The 23,671-nt window shown below is 46.0% G+C and overlaps 1 protein-coding gene across 4 annotated transcripts in view; it reads right to left on the bottom strand.

Annotated features, from left to right (window-relative positions):
- The window catches only part of fn1b (fibronectin 1b), a 43,445-nt gene extending 24,800 nt beyond the window's left edge, over positions 1-18,645 (bottom strand). For 2 of the 4 annotated variants that reach the window (XM_071330312.1, XM_071330315.1), the window contains exons 1-15: positions 18,298-18,645; positions 17,936-18,058; positions 17,613-17,750; positions 17,383-17,514; positions 16,392-16,529; positions 16,146-16,292; positions 15,394-15,627; positions 14,553-14,735; positions 14,205-14,381; positions 13,417-13,572; positions 12,768-12,896; positions 11,669-11,812; positions 10,048-10,169; positions 8,419-8,587; positions 8,035-8,214 (exon numbers count right to left, since the gene is read on the bottom strand). In XM_071330312.1, coding sequence (XP_071186413.1) covers positions 8,035-8,214; positions 8,419-8,587; positions 10,048-10,169; positions 11,669-11,812; positions 12,768-12,896; positions 13,417-13,572; positions 14,205-14,381; positions 14,553-14,735; positions 15,394-15,627; positions 16,146-16,292; positions 16,392-16,529; positions 17,383-17,514; positions 17,613-17,750; positions 17,936-18,058; positions 18,298-18,445 — 2,320 coding nt within the window. In that variant the 5' untranslated portion in view covers positions 18,446-18,645. The remainder of the gene's footprint in view (positions 1-8,034; positions 8,215-8,418; positions 8,588-10,047; positions 10,170-11,668; positions 11,813-12,767; positions 12,897-13,416; positions 13,573-14,204; positions 14,382-14,552; positions 14,736-15,393; positions 15,628-16,145; positions 16,293-16,391; positions 16,530-17,382; positions 17,515-17,612; positions 17,751-17,935; positions 18,059-18,297) is intronic. The other 2 variants (XM_071330313.1, XM_071330316.1) reach the window with 1 other exon arrangement.
- Positions 18,646-23,671: the final 5,026 nt, after the last annotated feature.

Raw genomic sequence — 23,671 nt, 5'->3', positions numbered from 1 at the left:
ATACACTGGAAAACTCTTCTGGATGGCCTATACAGACCAGAATACACTGGAAAACTCTTCTGGATGGCCTATACTGCAGGAGTAAGACCGGAATACGCTGGAAAACTTCTGGATGGCCTATACAGACCAGAATACACTGGAAAACTCTTCTGGATGGCCTATACTGCAGGAGTAAGACCAGAATCGATGGAATACTCTTCTGGATGATCTATGCTGCAGGAGTAAGACCAGAATACACTGGGAAACTCTTCTGGATGATCTATACTGCAGGAGTAAGACCGGAATACACTGGAAAACTCTTCTGGATGGTCTATACTGCAGGAGTAAGACCAGAATACGCTGGAAAACTCTTCTGGATGGCCTATGCTGCAGGAGTAAGACCAGAATACACTGGAATACTCTTCTGGATGATCTATGCTGCAGGAGTAAGACCAGAATACACTGGAAAACTCTTCTGGATGGTCTATGCTGCAGGAGTAAGACCAGAATACACTGGAAAACTCTTCTGGATGGTCTATGCTGCAGGAGTAAGACCAAAATACACTGGAAAACTCTTCTGGATGGCCTATACAGACCAGAATACACTGGAAAACTCTTCTGGATGGCCTATACTGCAGGAGTAAGACCAGAGTACGCTGGAAAACTCTTCTGGATGGCCTATGCAGACCAGAATACACTGGAAAACTCTTCTGGATGGCCTATACTGCAGGAGTAAGACCAGAATACACTGGAATACTCTTCTGGATGATCTATGCTGCAGGAGTAAGACCAGAATACACTGGAAAACTCTTCTGGATGGTCTATGCTGCAGGAGTAAGACCAGAATACACTGGAAAACTCTTCTGGATGGTCTATGCTGCAGGAGTAAGACTGGAATAAACTGGAAATCTCTTCTGGATGATCTATGCTGCAGGAGTAAGACCAGAATACACTGGAAAACTCTTATGGATGATCTATGCTGCAGGAGTAAGACCAGAATACACTGAAAAACTCTTCTGGATGGTCTATGCTGCAGGAGTAAGACTGGAATAAACTGGGAAACTCTTCTGGATGATCTATGCTGCAGGAGTAAGACCAGAATAAACTGGAAAACTCTTCTGGATGATCTATGCTGCAGGAGTAAGACTGGAATACACTGGAAAACTCTTCTGGATGGCCTATACAGACCAGAATACACTGGAAAACTCTTCTGGATGGCCTATACTGCAGGAGTAAGACCGGAATACGCTGGAATACTCTTCTGGATGGCCTATACAGACCAGAATACACTGGAAAACTCTTCTGGATGGCCTATACTGCAGGAGTAAGACCAGAATACGCTGGAAAACTCTTCTGGATGGCCTATGCAGACCAGAATACACTGGAAAACTCTTCTGGATGGCCTATACTGCAGGACTAAGACCAGAATACACTGGAATACTCTTCTGGATGATCTATGCTGCAGGAGTAAGACCAGAATACACTGGAAAACTCTTCTGGATGGTCTATGCTGCAGGAGTAAGACCAGAATACACTGGAAAACTCTTCTGGATGGTCTATGCTGCAGGAGTAAGACTGGAATAAACTGGAAAACTCTTCTGGATGATCTATGCTGCAGGAGTAAGACCAGAATAAACTGGAAAACTCTTCTGGATGATCTATGCTGCAGGAGTAAGACCAGAATACACTGGAAAACTCTTCTGGATGGCCTATACAGACCAGAATACACTGGAAAACTCTTCTGGATGGCCTATACTGCAGGAGTAAGACCGGAATACGCTGGAATACTCTTCTGGATGGCCTATACAGACCAGAATACACTGGAAAACTCTTCTGGATGGCCTATACTGCAGGAGTAAGACCAGAATACGCTGGAAAACTTCTGGATGGCCTGTGCAGACCAGAATACACTGGAAAACTCTTCTGGATGGCCTATACTGCAGGAGTAAGACCAGAATACACTGGAATACTCTTCTGGATGATCTATGCTGCAGGAGTAAGACCAGAATACACTGGAAAACTCTTCTGGATGATCTATACTGCAGGAGTAAGACCGGAATACACTGGAAAACTCTTCTGGATGGTCTATGCTGCAGGAGTAAGACCAGAATACGCTGGAAAACTCTTCTGGATGGCCTATGCTGCAGGAGTAAGACCAGAATACACTGGAATACTCTTCTGGATGATCTATGCTGCAGGAGTAAGACCAGAATACACTGGAAAACTCTTCTGGATGGTCTATGCTGCAGGAGTAAGACCAGAATACACTGGAAAACTCTTCTGGATGGTCTATGCTGCAGGAGTAAGACCAAAATACACTGGAAAACTCTTCTGGATGGCCTATACTGCAGGAGTAAGACCGGAATACGCTGGAATACTCTTCTGGATGGCCTATACAGACCAGAATACACTGGAAAACTCTTCTGGATGGCCTATACTGCAGGAGTAAGACCAGAATACACGGGAATACTCTTCTGGATGATCTATGCTGCAGGAGTAAGACCAAAATACACTGGAAAACTCTTCTGGATGATCTATACTGCAGGAGTAAGACCGGAATACACTGGAAAACTCTTCTGGATGGCCTATGCAGACCAGAATACACTGGAAAACTCTTCTGGATGGCCTATACTGCAGGAGTAAGACCGGAATACGCTGGAATACTCTTCTGGATGGCCTATACAGACCAGAATACACTGGAAAACTCTTCTGGATGGCCTATACTGCAGGAGTAAGACCAGAATACGCTGGAAAACTTCTGGATGGCCTATGCAGACCAGAATACACTGGAAAACTCTTCTGGATGGCCTATACTGCAGGAGTAAGACCAGAATACACTGGAATACTCTTCTGGATGATCTATGCTGCAGGAGTAAGACCAGAATACACTGGAAAACTCTTCTGGATGATCTATACTGCAGGAGTAAGACCGGAATACACTGGAAAACTCTTCTGGATGGTCTATACTGCAGGAGTAAGACCAGAATACGCTGGAAAACTCTTCTGGATGGCCTATGCTGCAGGAGTAAGACCAGAATACACTGGAAAACTCTTCTGGATGGTCTATGCTGCAGGAGTAAGACCAAAATACACTGGAAAACTCTTCTGGATGGTCTATGCTGCAGGAGTAAGACCAGAATACACTGGAAAACTCTTCTGGATGGTCTATGCTGCAGGAGTAAGACCAGAATACACTGGAAAACTCTTCTGGATGGTCTATGCTGCAGGAGTAAGACCAAAATACACTGGAAAACTCTTCTGGATGGCCTATACAGACCAGAATACACTGGAAAACTCTTCTGGATGGCCTATACTGCAGGAGTAAGACCAGAATACGCTGGAAACTCTTCTGGATGGCCTATGCAGACCAGAATACACTGGAAAACTCTTCTGGATGGCCTATACTGCAGGAGTAAGACCAGAATACACTGGAATACTCTTCTGGATGATCTATGCTGCAGGAGTAAGACCAGAATACACTGGAAAACTCTTCTGGATGGTCTATGCTGCAGGAGTAAGACCAGAATACACTGGAAAACTCTTCTGGATGGTCTATGCTGCAGGAGTAAGACTGGAATAAACTGGAAAACTCTTCTGGATGATCTATGCTGCAGGCGTAAGACCAGAATACACTGGAAAACTCTTATGGATGATCTATGCTGCAGGAGTAAGACCAGAATACACTGAAAAACTCTTCTGGATGGTCTATGCTGCAGGAGTAAGACTGGAATAAACTGGGAAACTCTTCTGGATGATCTATGCTGCAGGAGTAAGACCAGAATAAACTGGAAAACTCTTCTGGATGATCTATGCTGCAGGAGTAAGACTGGAATACACTGGAAAACTCTTCTGGATGGCCTATACAGACCAGAATACACTGGAAAACTCTTCTGGATGGCCTATACTGCAGGAGTAAGACCGGAATACGCTGGAATACTCTTCTGGATGGCCTATACAGACCAGAATACACTGGAAAACTCTTCTGGATGGCCTATACTGCAGGAGTAAGACCAGAATACGCTGGAAAACTCTTCTGGATGGCCTATGCAGACCAGAATACACTGGAAAACTCTTCTGGATGGCCTATACTGCAGGACTAAGACCAAAATACACTGGAATACTCTTCTGGATGATCTATGCTGCAGGAGTAAGACCAGAATACACTGGAAAACTCTTCTGGATGGTCTATGCTGCAGGAGTAAGACTGGAATAAACTGGAAAACTCTTCTGGATGATCTATGCTGCAGGAGTAAGACCAGAATAAACTGGAAAACTCTTCTGGATGATCTATGCTGCAGGAGTAAGACTGGAATACACTGGAAAACTCTTCTGGATGGCCTATACAGACCAGAATACACTGGAAAACTCTTCTGGATGGCCTATACTGCAGGAGTAAGACCGGAATACGCTGGAATACTCTTCTGGATGGCCTATACAGACCAGAATACACTGGAAAACTCTTCTGGATGGCCTATACTGCAGGAGTAAGACCAGAATACGCTGGAAAACTTCTGGATGGCCTATGCAGACCAGAATACACTGGAAAACTCTTCTGGATGGCCTATACTGCAGGAGTAAGACCAGAATACACTGGAATACTCTTCTGGATGATCTATGCTGCAGGAGTAAGACCAGAATACACTGGAAAACTCTTCTGGATGATCTATACTGCAGGAGTAAGACCGGAATACACTGGAAAACTCTTCTGGATGGTCTATACTGCAGGAGTAAGACCAGAATACGCTGGAAAACTCTTCTGGATGGCCTATGCTGCAGGAGTAAGACCAGAATACACTGGAATACTCTTCTGGATGATCTATGCTGCAGGAGTAAGACCAGAATACACTGGAAAACTCTTCTGGATGGTCTATGCTGCAGGAGTAAGACCAGAATACACTGGAAAACTCTTCTGGATGGTCTATGCTGCAGGAGTAAGACCAAAATACACTGGAAAACTATTCTGGATGGCCTATACTGCAGGAGTAAGACCGGAATACGCTGGAATACTCTTCTGGATGGCCTATACAGACCAGAATACACTGGAAAACTCTTCTGGATGGCCTATACTGCAGGAGTAAGACCAGAATACGTTGGAAAACTTCTGGATGGCCTATGCAGACCAGAATACACTGGAAAACTCTTCTGGATGGCCTATACTGCAGGAGTAAGACCGGAATACGCTGGAATACTCTTCTGGATGGCCTATACAGACCAGAATACACTGGAAAACTCTTCTGGATGGCCTATACTGCAGGAGTAAGACCAGAATACGCTGGAAAACTTCTGGATGGCCTATGCAGACCAGAATACACTGGAAAACTCTTCTGGATGGCCTATACTGCAGGAGTAAGACCAGAATACACTGGAATACTCTTCTGGATGATCTATGCTGCAGGAGTAAGACCAGAATACACTGGAAAACTCTTCTGGATGATCTATACTGCAGGAGTAAGACCGGAATACACTGGAAAACTCTTCTGGATGGTCTATACTGCAGGAGTAAGACCAGAATACGCTGGAAAACTCTTCTGGATGGCCTATGCTGCAGGAGTAAGACCAGAATACACTGGAATACTCTTCTGGATGATCTATGCTGCAGGAGTAAGACCAGAATACACTGGAAAACTCTTCTGGATGGTCTATGCTGCAGGAGTAAGACCAGAATACACTGGAAAACTCTTCTGGATGGTCTATGCTGCAGGAGTAAGACCAAAATACACTGGAAAACTATTCTGGATGGCCTATACTGCAGGAGTAAGACCGGAATACGCTGGAATACTCTTCTGGATGGCCTATACAGACCAGAATACACTGGAAAACTCTTCTGGATGGCCTATACTGCAGGAGTAAGACCAGAATACGCTGGAAAACTTCTGGATGGCCTATGCAGACCAGAATACACTGGAAAACTCTTCTGGATGGCCTATACTGCAGGAGTAAGACCAGAATACACTGGAAGACTCTTCTGGATGATCTATGCTGCAGGAGTAAGACCAGAATACACTGGAAAACTCTTCTGGATGATCTATACTGCAGGAGTAAGACCGGAATACACTGGAAAACTCTTCTGGATGGCCTATACTGCAGGAGTAAGACCGGAATACGCTGGAATACTCTTCTGGATGGCCTATACAGACCAGAATACACTGGAAAACTCTTCTGGATGGCCTATACTGCAGGAGTAAGACCAGAATACGCTGGAAAACTCTTCTGGATGGCCTATGCAGACCAGAATACACTGGAAAACTCTTCTGGATGGCCTATACTGCAGGACTAAGACCAGAATACACTGGAATACTCTTCTGGATGATCTATGCTGCAGGAGTAAGACCAGAATACACTGGAAAACTCTTCTGGATGGTCTATGCTGCAGGAGTAAGACCAGAATACACTGGAAAACTCTTCTGGATGGTCTATGCTGCAGGAGTAAGACTGGAATAAACTGGAAAACTCTTCTGGATGATCTATGCTCCAGGAGTAAGACCAGAATAAACTGGAAAACTCTTCTGGATGATCTATGCTGCAGGAGTAAGACTGGAATACACTGGAAAACTCTTCTGGATGGCCTATACAGACCAGAATACACTGGAAAACTCTTCTGGATGGCCTATACTGCAGGAGTAAGACCAGAATACGCTGGAAAACTTCTGGATGGCCTATGCAGACCTACACTGGAAAACTCTTCTGGATACTGCAGGAGTAAGACCAGAATACACTGGAATACTCTTCTGGATGATCTATGCTGCAGGAGTAAGACCAGAATACACTGGAAAACTCTTCTGGATGATCTATACTGCAGGAGTAAGACCGGAATACACTGGAAAACTCTTCTGGATGGTCTATACTGCAGGAGTAAGACCAGAATACGCTGGAAAACTCTTCTGGATGGCCTATGCTGCAGGAGTAAGACCAGAATACACTGGAATACTCTTCTGGATGATCTATGCTGCAGGAGTAAGACCAGAATACACTGGAAAACTCTTCTGGATGGTCTATGCTGCAGGAGTAAGACCAGAATACACTGGAAAACTCTTCTGGATGGTCTATGCTGCAGGAGTAAGACCAAAATACACTGGAAAACTATTCTGGATGGCCTATACTGCAGGAGTAAGACCGGAATACGCTGGAATACTCTTCTGGATGGCCTATACAGACCAGAATACACTGGAAAACTCTTCTGGATGGCCTATACTGCAGGAGTAAGACCAGAATACGCTGGAAAACTTCTGGATGGCCTATGCAGACCAGAATACACTGGAAAACTCTTCTGGATGGCCTATACTGCAGGAGTAAGACCAGAATACACTGGAAGACTCTTCTGGATGATCTATGCTGCAGGAGTAAGACCAGAATACACTGGAAAACTCTTCTGGATGATCTATACTGCAGGAGTAAGACCAGAATACACTGGAAAACTCTTCTGGATGTTCTATACTGCAGGAGTAAGACCAGAATACACTGGAAAACTCTTCTGGATGGCCTATGCTGCAGGAGTAAGACCAGAATACACTGGAAAACTCTTCTGGATGATCTATGCTGCAGGAGTAAGACCAGAATACACTGGAAAACTCTTCTGGATGGTCTATACTGCAGGAGTAAGACCAGAATACACTGGAAAACTCTTCTGGATGATCTATACTGCAGGAGTAAGACCAGAATACACTGGAAAACTCTTCTGGATGGTCTATACTGCAGGAGTAAGACCAGAATACACTGGAAAACTCTTCTGGATGGTCTATGCTGCAGGAGTAAGACCAGAATACACTGGAAAACTCTTCTGGATGTTCTATACAGACCAGAATACACTGGAAAACTCTTCTGGATGTTCTATACAGACCAGAATACACTGGAAAACTCTTCTGGATGTTCTATGCTGCAGGAGTAAGACCAGAATACACTGGAAAACTCTTCTGGATGTTCTATACAGACCAGAATACACTGGAAAACTCTTCTGGATGTTCTATACAGACCAGAATACACTGGAAAACTCTTCTGGATGTTCTATACTGCAGGAGTTAGACCTCAGTTAGTCCAGTAAATGTTGGAGCTACTCACCCAGGACCTGAGGTTTGGATCCGTCCTCACTCAGCTCATACTCCACTCTGAAGCCTGACACGGTGTCGGAGGCTGACACCCAGGAGATGATGAAGCTACTGGACGTGATCTCTGTCACCGACTCAGACGTGTCCACCACGGGAGGAGGCTGGGTCGTCTCACCCTCAGAGGTCACCCCTACTGGACGTGGAGGGAAATAACACATTAATAAGACTTCATTAAGATTTGTGGGAGAGAAAAAGAGAGAGTGAGGGGTAAAGAGAGAGGGAGACAGGCTTGTGAAAGTGTAGCTATATAGAGGAACCAAAGAGACGGACACAGATATATAGTACGGTCGGTGTAACATTAATACACTCAAAACACACACACAGTTGGGAGACTTACGGGAGCCGTAGGTGGTGGTGAAGTCGAAGCGGGTGACCTCGCGGCGTCCATAGCGCAGGATGCTGATCAGCTGACCCTCATAGGTAATGCCTGGCCGCAGCCCAGCGATGGTGTACGAGTTCAGGTTACCTGGGATGGTGGCCTCTCTCCAGGGGGCACGGGTGTTTTTCTACCAGGGGTCAAAGGGCAGAGAGCAGAGGGGAGAGGTCAGGGAGTGAACTTAAATCAAGACAGTAAGGGTCAAAGTGGTGATAGGAACCAATTTGTATCTCAAGTACTGTATATATATACAACCTACAGTGTCAGGAGTATGAATGAATCATGAGAGTTGAGATGATATGGAATGAAAAACAGTGGGCAACGTTTACAGTCTGCGCTACTAAGACTCTCATTCCAACACTCTCTCCAAGCCCAACCTATGGCCAATGTGGTCACTGGCATTGACTCTCTGGCACCCTGTCTCTCTGCCCTTCCCTGCTTCTGGGAACATTCAACTTGGCTTCGGGCGATCGGAAAACTACAAGTTCTTCACAACATGAGAGAGAGAGACACAGAGAGAGAGAGTGAGAGAGTGAGAGAGAGAGAGAGAGAGGGAGAGAGACACAGAGAGAGAGAGACAGAGACACAGAGACACAGAGAGAGAGATAGATACAGAGAGAGATAGATACAGAGACACAGAGAGATAGATACAGAGAGAGATAGAGATAGATACAGAGAGAGATAGATACAGAGAGAGATAGAGAGCGAGAGCGAGACAGAGACAGAGACAGAGAGGGAGAGAGAGAGAGGACTGTCATCCAAAACATACAAACCACTACCACTTAGCAGGAAATATGTTTGAATTAAATAAGTGGTAACAACTTGGCAGATCAGGGCCCCTTCAGAGAGAGCGTGAGACGAGAGAAAACAGGATTTTTCCTTTAAGAGAGAAACACACAGCATTTGTACTGTAGCTAGATGTTGAGGGTCGTTTGTGACCGTCCGATATAATTTGGATCTATGTGTATGTGAGTGTGTGTTTTTCAGGCGAGTTCAAGAACCCCCCACAACCTTGTTTTTCTGTGCTCAAAACCTGTCCTCTTCTTCAGAGTTGACACACAGACAACTAATGTTGCAACCTCCTGTTTGGGCACTGGTTTAGTCATTACTTTTCAGCAACACTTTCAGGAATGGAATAGGAACATCCACTTCAAGTGATTCATGATTTTTTTTAAAGAACGTCATGTGAAAAACAGTACCTGGAATAACTTGTTTCCACTTCGGATATCGGAGAATTAAAACAGGTAGAGTACTTCCAGAGAGTATGTTCAACTATTTTGGTACTGCTTCCTATAAGACAGTCAGTCCACCTCTAGTGGCATAGTGCTTCAAAAGCTACCTAGTGGTGCAGTGGTCTCAGGCACTGCATCGCAATGCTAGAGGCGTCACGACAGACTCAGGTTTGATCCTGGGCTGTATCACAACCGGCCGGGATCGGGAGTCCCATAGGGCGGCGCACAATTGGCTGAGCGTTGTGAGGGTTTGGCTGGTGTAGGTCGTCACTGTAAATAAGACTTTGTTCTTAACTGACTTGTGGCTGCACTACCACCAATGACCAGTATCTAGGATGAGCAGTAGAGAGCCACTTACCACTCTCCACTTGAGGATATACTGGGTGATGTGTGAGGAGGCAGGGGCGTTCCACTGGATGGGGTGGGAGTCAGGCTGCTTCCCTGCCTCTGTGATAATCACCTGGACTGGGCGGTGGCCACCTGGGGGGAGAGGAGGAGGAGGAAGAGAGGGGATCTTTTATTAGAAGTCTCTAGTCTACTATCAAGCCAAATGTCACAGACAAGATGGTACTGAACAAATGCTATGTATTCTCCTTGAACAACTTCATATTAAGCTTCTGGAAATAAACACACAATTGTTAAAAGTCACATTCGCTTTTCCGTGTCAATTGGTTCACTGTTCACACCAGACAGACCTGGTGTGACCAAAAATTATCCTAGACTAGCTTGTCAGTACAGTGGCTTGGATGGAAACTAGTCTGAACCAGAAGTCTCTCCACTGTCTGGTTTCATCCAACTATGACACCCGCTGGGCCTGTAAATCACTAGGTGTCTTCAGTGTCTGAAATCGCACCAGGACAATATGTCCACCCCCACTCACACACACACACACACACACACACACACACACACACACACACACACACACACACACACACACACACACACACACACACACACACACACACCCACACACACACACACACACACACACACACACACACACACACACACACACACACACACACACACACTCACACACACACACACACACACACACCATACATACAAACACCTCCCTGTCACAGGTGAGCAACTCGCAGCAACAGCGGGGAGTCATTTGGGGCAGTCAGTGAGGTCATTTGACCTGCACTCTTAAGGTCCCCGGCCTGCACCAAACATAATGTACTGGGTGATGACCTGAAACTCTAAACAATCAAAACAGACATGTATTCCTCTGTATCTGTAACAGGCCACATGGGAAAACTAGGGCAGGATAACAGGGTGCAGGATTCAGAGTTTAGACTGGAGTCAAAGTGTTTCAGAACACTGCATCAAAGTTGCCAGTTGGTAACTCCTGGTTGGTGTGGTCTGAACACAGCTCAGCTGAGCTTTTCAGATTGACACCAGTGCTGTGAGGGGCCTCTTAGGAGGTGGGACTGTTTCACCCAAAGCGTGTTACCACCCAGTGGATTGAGAGAGAGACAGGAAGTGTGCGCAGGTAATGAAGTCCCCCAACCTCTCGGCCCTCCCTGCCCAGCTGGGTAGAACAACAGTACTCAGCCTCTCAGTAGGGGAGCCAACAAAGACCTCCCAAACTACAAAGACCCACGGAGGGAGGGGGGGCGAGAAAGGTGGACGGGCGCACCCCTCTCCATTTGCCCCACATCAACATTTAGAAGTCCTCTCCGCCCTCCCTGCAGAGGTGGTGAAGGGGTGACACACCGCCCCCTCGTTTAATTTCAAAGGGCCTTTCGATAGAGGGGGCATGGGGGGTATTTAAAGGAGGGAGCGAATGGGAGAGTTAAAAAGAAGAGCTAACAACCCCACTGAAGACAGCACTGACCTGGGTTATCTGACCTGGGTTATCTGACCTGGGTTATCTGACCTGGGTTATCTGACCAGAGGACACACTCAGACAGTTCCACTTATGCTTCACTGGTCACACTTCAGTTAGCCAATCAGACTTCTCTCCTTACCTGGGAAGGTCTGCTGTGGCTCGCAGCTCATCTCACCGATACCGTTGCCGTAGCAATAGCAGCGGTAGAGGACTTGGTGGATGGTTTTGTCCCAGGTCTCTCCAATCTGATAGAACACCCTGCTCTCAGGCTCCTGGCACTGGTCTAGAGGGAGAGAGAGGAGGAGAGAGATAAACTCCCATATCTATTGGGTGAAATACCACAGTGTGCCATCACAGCAGCAAGATTTGTGACCTGTTTCCAAAAGAAAAGGGCAAACACCCTTTTTGTACTATTTGCTATTTGCACGTATTATGACATTTGTAATGTCTTTATTATTTTGTAACTTTTGTGAATGTAATGTTTACTGTACATTTTTATGATTTATTTCACTTTTGTTTGGCATTGTAAACATATGTTTCCCATACCAATAAAGCCCTTAAATTGAAATTCAATTGAGAGAGAGGAGGGGAGAGAGAGAGAGACAGAGAGAGGAGAGAGAGAGAGAGAGAGAGAGACAGAGAGAGGAGGGGAGAGGGAGAGAGAGACAGAGAGAGGAGGGGAGAGAGAGAGAGACAGAGAGAGGAGGGGAGAGAGAGAGAGAGACAGAGAGAGGAGGGGAGAGAGAGAGAGAGAGAGAGAGAGGAGAGGGAGAGAGAGAGAGAGGAGGGGGAGAGAGAGAGAGAGACAGAGAGAGGAGGGGAGAGAAAGACAGAGAGAGGAGGGGAGAGAGAGACAGAGAGAGGAGAGGAGGGGAGAGAGAGAGAGAGAGAGAGAGAGAGAGAGAGAGAGAGAGAGAGAGAGAGAGAGAGAGAGAGAGAGAGAGGAGGGAGAGAGAGAGAGAGAGAGGAGGGGAGAGAGAGAGAGAGGAGGAGAGAGAGAGGAGGAGAGAGAGAGACAGAGAGAGGAGGGGAGAGAGAGAGAGAGAGAGAGGAGGGGAGAGAGAGAGAGAGAGGGAGAGAGAGAGAGAGAGAGAGAGAGAGAGAGGAGGGGAAGGAAAGGGATTCAAATTCCTGCTGCCAAAAATCTCTTTAGAATTTCAGCCCCTCTTGGGTAGAACGTGCCAGAGGTGCGATAAGGCTTTATTGAAGCTCTGAAGAGAAACCAGAGAGAAACTCACCGATGGCGTCGCACTTCCAGCGCCCACGTCCCTGTCCATAACAGGTGCAATTCATCATGTAGCCTTGTTCATGGCGCTTGGTGAAGGTCTGGCTCACCTCGTAGGTCAGCCCATCCACAATGCACTGGTCTGGAGGAGGAAGGAGACAAGGGGTTTGAATGATGTACTGGTCTGGGGTAGGAAAGAGACAAGGGGTTTGAATGATGTACTGGTCTGGGGTAGGAAGGAGACAAGGGGTTTGAATGATGTACTGGTCTGGGGTAGGAAGGAGACAAGGGGTTTGAATGATGTACTGGTCTGGGGTAGGAAAGGAGACAAGGGGTTTTAATGATGTACTGGTCTGGGGTAGGAAGGAGAGGAGACAAGGTGTTTTAATGATGTACTGGTCTGGGGTAGGAAGGAGAGGAGACAAGGTGTTTTAATGATGTACTGGTCTGGGGTAGGAAGGAGAGGAGACAAGGGGTTTTAATAATGTACTGGTCTGGGGTAGGAAGGAGAGGAGACAAGGTGTTTTAATGATGTACTGGTCTGGGGTAGGAAGGAGAGGAGACAAGGGGTTTTAATAATGTACTGGTCTGGGGTAGGAAGGAGAGGAGACAAGGTGTTTTAACAACACATAAGAGAACAGGTGCTAGTAAGGGGGTAGGACCTTTGAGTTGGGAGTAGGCGATGCAGCTCCACTCTCCGCGGTTGTTGCCCAAGCAGGTACACTGCATCATGTGACCCAGGACATCGTGGCGTTTGTCCCACTGGTCTCCCACACGGTACATGACCCCGTCGTTGGTGGTGCAGGCCTCCTCGTGGGCTGGACGGAGGGAGAGAGGGGTCAGTGAGGGGCTGTGTGTGCGTGTGTAGGTGGATCATCTCTTTTGGAACTGAGACAGATTTAGTTTCCAGACAGACTCTGGACCGATGCCAGTGTGTGGGTCCTATCCTCTGCCCAGTGGAGCCAAGAGTCATTCATAATCATTCTAACAAGCTCTTATAGAGGCATTACTCAGCCCTCTTCATGACCGTCCCTCTCACTTAAATAGCTTTTAAAGACCAACTCATTAACTGCCCATTGAACCTCTATAGAGGCATTACTCTGTAGACCGTAAGTAACCCCATTCAGTTAAACAGTCATTATTACCATCTGTAAGGGCAACATCAGACGGATGAAGACAAGCCTAGTACATTTATCTTGATAAGACCTCTGTCAAATAGAGGAATTCAGTGAATGTTGAAGACAGTAGCCCACCAGACCTTCCTACGCCCACCATACAGAGCCTGAATGACCTTTCAAAAGAGCGATCTTACCTAACAATAGTCTTGTTTGCATGCCGGTAAAGACGAGCTAGTCAATGTACCTGACTGCTACTGTGATTGTATATTGTTTGGTGTGAGGGCCTGAGACGGGAAGAGACATGTCAATTGACAAATCACACACATACTCACCAGCCATGGGGCAAAATCCGTAGCGCTGCTCTCCTTCGTAGTTGGTTGTGGTACCGCACCACCTCATGCTGTCGCGGCGCCCATCGGCGGTACAGTCAGTGTAGTTACGCCCGTTGTAGAGGAAGGGGAACTGGCACAGGGCACCATTGGAGTTACCCCCTCGGGTCGACACCAGGGCTACAGAGCAGATCAAACGTTCAACAGTTAGATAGATAGCAGCATATCTATCTATCTACCTATCTAGCTGTCTAGCTAGCTACAGTATCTATCCATCTATCCACCCACCCACCCACCCGCCCATCCATTTCCATCCATCCATCTCCCTCCCTCCCTCCCTCCCAGACTCACAGTTCTTCTCGGTACAGAAGGAGTACTGCTGGTCTCTATGGTAGTCAGAGGTGGTGCTGCACCACAGCTGTCCATCAGTACGTCCCTCTGAGGTACAGGAGTAGTAGGTCTTATCCATGAACACAAAGGGGAACACACAGGCCTGGCCTTCTGAGTTCCCACCGTACACCTGGCTCTGGCCCTCTGGGGGGGAGGGAGAGAGAAGGTGAGACAGGTTAAGACCAAGTTAGATGAGGTGAGACAGGTTAAGACCAAGTTAGATGAGGTGAGACAGGTTAAGACCAGGCATGATGAAGTGAGACAGGTTTAGACCAGGTTAGATGAAGTGAGACAGGTTTAGACCAGGTTAGGTGAGGTGAGACAGGTTTAGACCAGGTTAGATGAGGTGAGACAGTTTTAGAACAGGTTAGGTGAGGTGAGACAGGTTTAGACCAGGTTAGGTGAGGTGAGACCGGTTTAGACCAGGTTAGGTGAGGTGAGACAGGTTTAGACCAGGTTAGATGAGGTGAGACAGGTTTAGACCAGGTTAGGTGAGACAGGTTTAGACCAGGTTAGATTAGGTGAGACAGGTTTAGACCAGGTTAGGTGAGGTGAGACAGGTTTAGACCAGGTTAGGTGAGGTGAGACAGGTTTAGACCAGGTTAGGTGAGGTGAGACAGGTTTAGACCAGGTTAGGTGAGACAGGTTTAGACCAGGTTAGGTGAGGTGAGACAGGTTTAGACCAGGTTAGGTGAGGTGAGACAAGAGGTAAGACAGGCCTTGACTATGGAAATATACTTTTTTGAGACAACTTTTTACTTTTAGCGGTACTCTTGAAGTATTAGTCTGGGTTAAGACTCACCCTTCTCCTCACAGCTGACGGCCCCGGTACCCTGGCAGGTACACAGCATCTGTTTGCTGCCCTGCGTCCTGATCCAGCGCATGCCCACGTGGAAGGTGGTGCCCGAGTCCGTGCGACAAGCCCCCTCCTGGGGGGGTTCGGGGAGGGTGGAGGGCTGGTGGAGCTCCGTCTGGATGGTCACACGAGTACTTCCTGTACCTGTTCCTACACCTGTTCCTGTACTAACACCTGTGCCTGCGCACCAGGAAGACAAAGAGGTATGTATTTACCTATCCCAAGCGGCTGGTGGTAACTTCATTGGGGAGGACGGGCTAGTTGTAATTGCTGGAACGGAATTCATGGAATGGGTTTGATATCATTCTATTCACTCCATCCCAGCCATTATTATGAGCCGTCCTCCTCTCACCAGTCTCCTCTGTTACCTATATATTAATTTATAACCTGTATATCAGTGTATAACCGGTTCATTTAATTATTTATGCATTAAAATATATTATTTATATTTTATTTAACCTTTATTTAACTAGGCATGTTAAGTTAAGAACAAATTCTTATTTACAATGACGGCCTACCCCGGCCAATTGTGCGCCGCCCTATTGGAGTCCCAATCACGGCCGGATGTGATACAGCCTGGATTCGAACCAGGGACTGTAGTGACATCTCTTGCACTGAGATGCAGTGCCTTAGACCTCAGCGGTAATCTTGTAATCTTTTACAAAGAGTATGTGTAAAACACAAGAGGGCCGACTCACCAGTAGTGGCAGAGTGTCTCTCACACTTCCACTCTCCTCTGCCATTTCCTGTACACAGACACTGGAGTTGGTGTCTGTTAGCATCTGTCTTGGTCCATGTGTCTCCGATGCGGTAGGAGGTCTTGGTGTCCTGGTCATTACAACGGTCTAAAGAAATAAGGAAAGGAATGATGAGTGTGTGTGTGTGTTTAAGTGTGTGTGCGTTTACATGAGTGTGTATGTATGTGCTTGCGTGTGTGTACTTACTCCTAGAGGTACAGGTGATGCGTCCGTTGCCCTCCCCCAGACAGGTGCAGTCGATCATCATCCAGCCTTGGTACGGCTTCTCCCAGGTCTGCCCCACCACGTAGGACGCTCCGCCTGTGTTGTCATAGCAACGCTCCGCTGCACAAAAACAAGTTCCCAAAATGTTGATGTTATTATTGTAACCTAATTATTTGAACTTAATTATCCATCACCTTCTCCAAAGGGCCTGTGGGTTTGATGATGGAGTTACAAGCAAGTTAATTTCTATACGATAAGCAGCACAAACGTTAGTGGAACAACAGGTTACATCTCCATCACTTCCCTTCTCTGTCACACATCTCTCCTGTGAATCCTCCTCACGCGCAGGTGAATCTTGGAAAGGTATTTTCAGAATAAGATTTATTTCGACAGTGTGCACGTCTCCATCTCTTCCAGAATAAGAGTCCCAACAAAAAATCTAAATGGCAATGCCATAATAAAAGTCTCAGATACACATGACATATTTCTGATTATAGAAGATATATTTCTAATTCCAAAACCATGCCTACATTATCACCAAATCATCTTCACCATTAGGGCCTACCACCATATGAGTCACCTCACCTAAAGTTCCATGAAAACACTAAACTGAGCTAAATCAATAGTTATGGGGCAACGTTTGGGATAGAGATGACTGTTATGGCCTTCAAATATTTACAATGACATCTAGCACTATTTCCAATAAATGACTCAAAGAAGGACTTTGAACTGCAGTTTGATTGGTTTAAGGACATCCCCATATTTAAAAAAAGTTTATCCCAACAACCCGCAGGCCACACATTAATTCCTTTCAGATTACATCTAGTCTCTCTTCTACTCAAAGGACTCAGACAGACAGACACTCACACACGGGTTTACAGGTCCTCAGACAGACATTCACCCACGGGTTTACAGGTCCTCAGACAGACATTCACACACGGGTATACAGGTCCTCAGACAGACAGACACTCACACACGGGTTTGCAGGTCCACTCTCCCTTGCCGTTTCCCAGACAGACGCAATCCAGCATGTAGTCGCCAGTCTCGTGGGGCCTTCTCCAAGTGTCCCCAATTTTATAGGATCTGCCTCCCTCGTGACAGCGGTCTGGAAACGAAAAGACCAAACATCATTATTCATGAACACTAACGTACTACATAAGTGCACAAATAATACTATATGAGTTGTCGGGAAGGGCAACTCACTTCCGATTGTGCAGCTGATTTTGCCGCGGGCGGAACCGATGCAGGTACAGTCCCACATCATGCCGTCCTTCGCCCTCTCGTAGGTCGCACCCACAGAGTACGTCTGGTCGTTGTATTTGTCATAGCAGGTCTCCTCCCCTGCAGAAGGCACCAGAGAAGACTTTCAACATGTGGCCTAAACGTTTGAGATAAACGAAGCGACTTCTGTGCGCAATGGCAAAAGTGCCAAAAAGGGAACGCGCTCTAGAGCGCACGGATGTTGTGCAAAAAACGAAAGAAATTGCCTACTTCATTATACATTCAAGTCTGGTGCTCCAGCTCACCTTGGGGTTTTGTTTTACATTTGATCCCTGCCGCTCCGTTGCAGGTACAAATCAGTGTACTCCCAAGGTAAGCCTTCTCCCATTGATCGTTTAGTCTGTAAGAATGTCCGTTCTCATCGCAGCCTGCAAGATGATGGAGACACACACAAAAGAGCCATGAGTCCTGAGCAAATTCGGCGCATGATAGGTTAGCTAAACACCCATATTCAATACATGTACAGTAGTGATTAAAAAAATCATCTTAGATGTCCTTCATAAATGGAATTGTAACTACAGTTGTTAATTACAAGCTGTGGGTTCAAGGTGCAATCAAATGCTTTATCTAAGGGGCAAAATATAACATTAAGAGCTAGTCTACATACCTTGAGCAAGGGGTACTGTGTCTGCGAGTTCGGGGTAAACTTGTTCCTGAACTTGTCTCTTGTTTTTCCCTTGGTTCTTTGGCATACAATGGACCGCGCTGCTTACGCACAGCGCAACCAGCAGCCCTGTCACTGGGCTACCAGTCATTTTGTTAAAGTTAAGAAGAAAAAAACAAGACACTTTTACGTTTCCAGTTATGTCCTAAGTAAAAATAAGAACGATCCAGGTGCGGTGAAGTTGACGGTCAGGAGCGGATAGTATTCTCTCCCCTTGCTCCAAATATTACCCCGTGCTGCTTCTCCCAGCGGCTACTTTGACCGCCTTTCCTGCAGCTGATGCGATAGACCGACTGGAGGGATGCAGACCGGTTTTATATGTGAGCACAAAGGCACTGTTTGGGGGGAGGGGCAATGTGCGTCTGGGTCCAGGGGAGCAACACAGACTCGTCACTTACCAACCATGCTAAACCGCAGACCCAGACCAAGAATGAAGACCTCACAAACAGAGTACAGCACGAACACCCTGAGGCTGGGCTGGGTTGTGCAACCTGGACTCAGAGGTAGACATAACACAGTAAAAAGTAAACCTGTGAAACTCAAATTAGCATATGTTACATTTAGTATGGTATGTATTCATTTGTGGATGTCCATCATCCATTTTGTAGGATATGTTATGAATTACAATTCATATGATATGTTACGAATTGCAATTCATACAATATGTTACGAATTCCAATTTGTTGTGGCTAACATTAGCTACATGGCTAACGTTAGCTAAGGTTATGGTTAAGGTAAGGGTTAAGGTTAGGGTTAGGGTTAGGGTTAAGGTTAGGGTTAGGGGTTAAGGTTAGGGTTAGGAGTTAAGGTTAGGGGAAGGGTTAGCTAACCTGCTAAGTAGTTGCAAAGTAGAGACCTCCCCCCATTCATTTTTGGCTTAAGTAACCTTCTGTCTTATGTACCCATACAAAACATAACATATCATACTAATTAGAGCATCACAGATTTACATTTACTATGTTACGTCTTCGAGGCCAGGCTGGATAAATAGGCCTACTACAAAATTAACCAGAGTTATTTTATTTCACATATTTTATCAAATTGATATGAATCGAATCCGTTAAATCGGAAATAGACTGCTTACAGGGTAAGGAAACCATGTGTAATTTTGTAATTTGTGTGAACTATCCCTTCAACACAAAATGCCTACACTCAGACAAACTTCAATTTATAGGCCTAATGATAATGACAGCGTAATGTTGATAGGCTAATCATGCTAAACTGGTCCTTTACAGAACAGTCAATGTGACCCACAATTGGCAATTCAAGCGTTAAACGGGGAAAGAAACGAATTAAAGTATAATGATAAAACTAGGCCTGCAAGATTGCAGTCTCATTTCTGTTTGGACTTAAGAATGACATGTTTTGGTTAGTCGATGGGGAATGAGGGGGTTACTAACAGCTCACCCCTACGTTCCATCACTGTTTAGAGGGAAAAAGTTGACCCTAATGCACCCAGACTGGTTCACTGTTAGGGAGGAACCCAACAGTTTCATCTTATCTACACATGAAACAGAAACAGTTTTAGTGCTATTAGCTACATTTATATTGATTGCGTAAGAGCCAAACATTATTTTGATGGAGAACTGTTTTGAAATTGGCTCATTCTGTTGAATTATTGTATACAGTTCTATCAGTACATTTGAGATGTTATGAATTGTGAAACATCACCCTCCCTTCCTCCCTTCATCATCCCATCCCTCCTCCGGTTGCTCCTCCCCATCCCACTCTTCTCTCTTTCTTGCCCGCCTTCCAACACTTGTTTTTTTCCCTCTTCTCCTCTTCAGTATGTGTGTGTGTTTGTGTATGTGTGCGTGTTTGCATGTGTGTTTGTTTGTGTGTGTGTGTGTGTTTGATCATGCGTGTGAGAAAGCAACAGAGCAAGAGGTGTTCTTGCATTTTTCTTTGCATATTTTTGTCTGCCTCCTGCCCTTACCAAATAAATCAATGCTAATAGCATATTTTATATGCTCAACGACAGAAAACAAACCCCTCTTTTCATGAGTAATGTTTGGTTGTCTGTGGTTGAGGTAACTTTCTCCCCAAATATTGTGTCACCGATTAATCCCTCAGCTGAGGAAAGTAATGTTTTCCCAATGAGAGGAAGAAAAAGAGGACAGTGGGAGATGACAGATGATATGACTCCTGGTTGTGGCAGTGGACTGTCAACCTGGGAAAACCTCAAACGGACGTCTTCCGGTTTAACTGAGATTAGTCACGGTCCAGGTCTGGTCTGGTCTGGACGGTGGCTTCAGTACGGTAAGTCAGATCTGTGGTTGGGTTCCTGTAAGTGTCCACTTGGCACAAACCTGGTACCAAATCCCTGTTCTGAAACACAAAACAACGGAACACTTCCTTGTTTTTTATACGGATGGTGAATCACTGAACCTTCCACATGTGGAGAAAGGTGAGCGCCAAAAGTATCACATATTTTCCACCCATGAATCAACTCCAAAACAACCAGGAGAGGGTAAAAACGGACATTTAAGGCTGCATGACTCCAGAACATTTAATAAAAAAAGGGATCAAAGCAAACTTCTGTGTAGTATATGCACAGACCTATAAACTCATGAGGAATCACCTTCAGCTCCCATTGGGCCATTCAACCCTCATCTCCAAGCCAGTAGCATCAATCTCATGTCCCCTGTTAACTATCCCCCCAGGTGACAGGCTGTTGATGGAGATAACTTAGGCTGTACTGGGGTCAGGGTTAGGGTACTCCCTATACATACTTCTGGTCTCCCCTGAGTATGACTTCATTTCCTGTGCTGGAGGTTGTAACCCAAACCCTGCTATGTCAGATTTATGACCAGTCTCTCTCTATAGCCCTAAACAGCAGCCTGGATTGTGTCACAACTCTCCCCCACCACGTCAACTCTGAGCCCAGACAGAAACCCAGGTAGATCAGAATTTGCTCTCACTCTCTGGTTCGCCTCTGGTTCATCTTTAGATATGTTTTTGCAGTCATTTAGGGCCAGTTTCCCGGACACAAATATCCTAGTCCTGGTAATAGTTAGTAGTTAGAGACATAGAACCTGAAAAATAACTATGATGTCATGCTAGGAACAAATTGTTCTATCAATATCTCTCTCTTCTTCTCTTCTAGCCTCACTGTGTTCCTGTGCCTGTAGTCCTGGGAGGCCTTGTTGTTAACCTGTGGTTTCCTGACCCTGCCCGAGCAAACTGAGGACGGACGGCTTGGGGAGCGTCCGTCTGTCCCAGAGCCTGTTGCCAGTTGGCCCAGGGACAGAAGGGCTGGAGAGGTGACATGACAACTCACACCCACGTCTGCCTCGGGGGTTCCAGCCAGAAGGCTCGGGGTATTCAATCAAAATGTGCATCAGGAAGGCTTCTAAGAGAGAGCATGCCAGTTTATGCATTATGGTTTTATCTCGAATGCTTGAAAGCATGTCTTGTTCCAATGTTACAAAACAGTTGACAGAAGACACAGAACTCAGTGGCATTTTGCAAAACACTAAATGTATTTTCAAAACGAGAATGATAAAAGCAACTTCAAAAGCAACCTAACATTTTTTGCACTATTGGATAGAGCCTGTAAGTAAGCATTTCACTGTAAGGTCAACACCTGTTGTATTCGGAGCACGTGACAAATAAACCTTGATTTGATTTGATTGATGGGCTCATCAGTCCACCTTCACCCTTCATCGTCATAGTTGTTGGCTGGATCAGCAAAGAGAGGACTGCACTTCTGCACAGGATGTGAAATACGTGCGGTGGTTTGGTGTGACGAAGGCCAGAGGTGGCTGGGAGAGGAGGACCCTGTCAGACACAGTGAGACTCTTCTGACCAGGCATTCCTCAAGATTCCACAACACAGTGCCACAAGAGCAGCGTTTCCGTGGTTACAGAGGGGCCGCCGGAGTTCTAGGATGACGGGGTCATCTTGACTTGAGAGAGTGAGTGATTGGAACTGGGAAATGGAGCTTTGCTGACTGAAAGTGTGGAGTTACACTAGCCAGGTGTGTTTTCAGTTAGTGAAGAGGTGTACTCATGGGAAGACGAGCAGAGGGACTCAAGGGAGAAACACACACACCGTGCTCCACAGCCCTTTCCACCCACACCTTGGTGATGAGGCAACATCCACATAAAGAGCCCAGTGGGAAGGAGGAAAGTCCAAACACATGTTCTGTTCTGACCCATGCATTCTTTTACTAGCTATTTAAGACCACCGTAACTCCTCTCCCTGCAGAGTAGGATCCCTGTCCAAAATAAAGGAAAGGTTTGTGTGCTTCTTATGTTACAGACTTTTAGGCTGATGTAGTGTCTCTTTCAGTGTCTTGAACACCTCCCCGCTTACCCTACCCTCAGCCAGGTCACCCATGATACAAGTCAGTTGTCACGATCGTCTACTGAAGAGAGTGAGGACCAAGGCGCAGCGCGTGAAAAGAACATCTTCTTTTATTCAGAAGAGAGAAAACATGAAACGAACACTATACATAAACTAAACAAACGTGAAGCTACAAACGTTGTGTGCACACACACACACACACACACACACACACACACACACACACACACACACACACACACACACACACACACACACACACACACACACACACACACACACACACACACACACACACACACACACACACACACACACACACACACACACACACACACACACACACACACACACACACACAGGCTACAAACGTTCAAACATAGACAATTACCCACAAACACCTAAAGCCTATGGCTACCTTAAATATGGCTCCCAATCAGAGACAACAATAACCAGCTGTCTCTGATTGAGAACCAAATCAGGTAACCATAGACTTTCCTAAACACCTACACTCAACCATAGACAATCCTAGACACATACACTCAACACAAACCCATACACTAAAACCAACACCCCCTTTACCATAATAAACACCCAAAACACAAACATACCCCATGTCACACCCTGACCTAACTAAAATAATAAAGAAAACAAAGAATACTAAGGCCAGGGCGTGACATCAGTATTCAGCGTCCATCCATGTCTGAGGACGTTGGGGTAAGAAGTGGGAACCGGCCACCAGGGGCTACGGTACGTGCAGTTACCTTCAAGTAGGTTTCGGATCTGCTAGGGTGTTGTGGATGGGGATGGCTGACGAGCGTAAGCATCCTCCTCTGATTCCAAAAGTTGCACGTTTCAATCCAGCCACAGAACGTTTAAAAATATATTTTTTTGTTTAAAGCCTATCCTAAACCTTAAACCTTAACCCTTACCTTAACCATTCAGAGTTAATGCTTGAACTTAACCCTTTAACATTTGGAGTTAATGCCTAAATTTAACCTCAAACACT

Source organism: Salvelinus alpinus, chromosome 10 (genome assembly GCF_045679555.1).
Source record: "Salvelinus alpinus chromosome 10, SLU_Salpinus.1, whole genome shotgun sequence".
In the NCBI taxonomy this organism is placed as follows: Eukaryota; Metazoa; Chordata; class Actinopteri; order Salmoniformes; family Salmonidae; genus Salvelinus; species Salvelinus alpinus.
The sequence above is the reverse complement of the archived record's forward strand: the minus strand, read 5'-3'. Positions and strand labels throughout refer to the sequence as shown.